General features: G+C 37.4%; 1 protein-coding gene across 1 annotated transcript in view; it reads left to right on the forward strand.

Moving 5' to 3' along the window:
* The window catches only part of POU1F1 (POU class 1 homeobox 1), a 29397-nt gene that overhangs the window by 3930 nt on the left and 23510 nt on the right, over positions 1-1957 (forward strand). Inside the window, exon 2 of the mRNA XM_012644316.1 lies at positions 926-1075. Coding sequence (XP_012499770.1) covers positions 926-1075 — 150 coding nt within the window. The remainder of the gene's footprint in view (positions 1-925; positions 1076-1957) is intronic.

A 1957-nucleotide genomic window follows, 5' to 3' on the forward strand; every position in this document is an offset into this window, starting at 1 on the left:
CAGAGTAGCTGGGACTACAGGCATGTGCCACCATGCCGGCTAATTTTTTCTCTATCTATATATTTTTAGTTGTTCAGATCATTTCTTCTTATTTTTTAGTAGAGACGAGGGGGGTCTCGATCTTGTTCAGGCTGGTCTCGAACTCCTGATCTTGAGCGATCCACCCGCTTCGGCCTGCCTCCCAGAGTGCTAGGATTATAGGCGTGAGCCACCGCGCCCGGCCTGAACATGATGTTTACATAAGGCTTTATGGATGTCAAGTCACTCAACAGTCAACGGAACTCATTTTTTGACCAGCTTTATCATTCGAATGGCTGAATCAATGGTGTGCATGCCGAAAACACGCAACTTTGTGATTTCAACATCAGCATAAATAGGTCATACATTGTCACAACACTCTGAATGTAGTAGAATTTTATGATTGATTGTGTCTAATAGCAGGCTAGTTGCTCTGCCATTTTCTCTTTGTTGAAAGAAATTTGTTAGAAAAATAAACAAAAGTACAGAGTTATGTGCCCATTTCTGCATTCATTCTTCCAGAGAAAGACTTCTTTGTACCATGCTATGCAAGAATTTTAAGATACTATACCTCTAGTCAGTTTGTTGTAGTGTCTGTATTGGATAGCGCCTACAAGAATTTTGGAGCTCCTCAAACGCCAAGCTCCAGAGTGGTCAGTCATGCCTTCATGGGGCACTCCTAGTGGCAGCACAGAACACAGGATAATTAATGAAGGATACAGTCCACTTTGATGCTTTATGATCTCATTGCTTGAGACAAACTTCGACCCCTAGTTTTAACCTACTCATCAGAAAACTTCCCCCAAATGAGAATAAAATAATAGACATATAACTTTAATAATTGCATAAATGTGTATTTTTGAAATGAAATGAATGTGTCTTAAATCCTCATACATTTTCTTACCAGTCTTGCCTATTTTGTCTTTGATTCAAACTCCTAAATGTTTGCACACACATTCTTCGGTGAAAATGTTGGGAAACGCAGCAACGGGACTTCATTATTCTGTTCCTTCCTGTCATTATGGAAATCAGCCATCAACCTATGGAGTGATGGCAGGTAAGAAAAATTGTCTTTATACATGATATTTAATTTGGGGACACTTAGATGGATTTTCTGGGCCTGAGAGAATTATGATCAAAGTGTGACATAAAATTCTGATCTCTTAACTTTGGAAATTATTATTTAAAACCACCACTTATTTATGTATTCCCTGATCTGTGACGCCCTCAGACACCTAGAGGTTATACATAATTGCACTATTTTATGCAATCCTGAACTGCTGTGCTTCTTAATTCTTGTTTTTGCTTTGTATGATTTTTATTTGAATTAGCTACTGTCAAACCGCTTGTTGTCACTTTTTGGTGCTATTGGCAGCCTTGCCTACACTAATAATACAGTAGCTACTGGCCTGCTGTGGCTATTCAAATGTAAATGTAAATTAACTAAAATAAAATAAAATTTAAAACTCAGTTGCACTAGCTACATTTAAAGTGCTCAGTAATCATATGTGGCTAGTGGCTATCATACAGACAGCTCAGATTTATAGAACATTCCGCTCATCCCAGTATCTCTTCTGGATATTTGGCTTATAAAGATAAATAAGACACTGACTGAAGGCAAAGAGTGATTGGTAGGGGCTTTAGTGATAGCTGTTTCAGGATTTTGCAGCCCTTTCTGAATTGTTTCTGAGTCTTAATTGGGATTGAAATAATTGAAGCTACATACTTTTCTACTCTGGATAAGTAAAGCATCACTATATCAAATGTAACTACCTATGTTCATGATTCTTACATGAAGAAATTGAAGCATGGTTTTTGAGGAATGGGAAAATCTGGTTGATGAGATCCACTCATCACAAAATTCGTTGCTTAATTTCAGGACATGACCAGATAAAAGACTTTAAGATTTTAAAAAGTGCATAATTTTGTTGTGCATATA

The sequence above is a fragment of the Propithecus coquereli genome, unplaced genomic scaffold (genome assembly GCF_000956105.1).
Source record: "Propithecus coquereli isolate 6110/MARCELLA unplaced genomic scaffold, Pcoq_1.0 Scaffold21, whole genome shotgun sequence".
Classification (NCBI taxonomy): domain Eukaryota; kingdom Metazoa; phylum Chordata; class Mammalia; order Primates; family Indriidae; genus Propithecus; species Propithecus coquereli.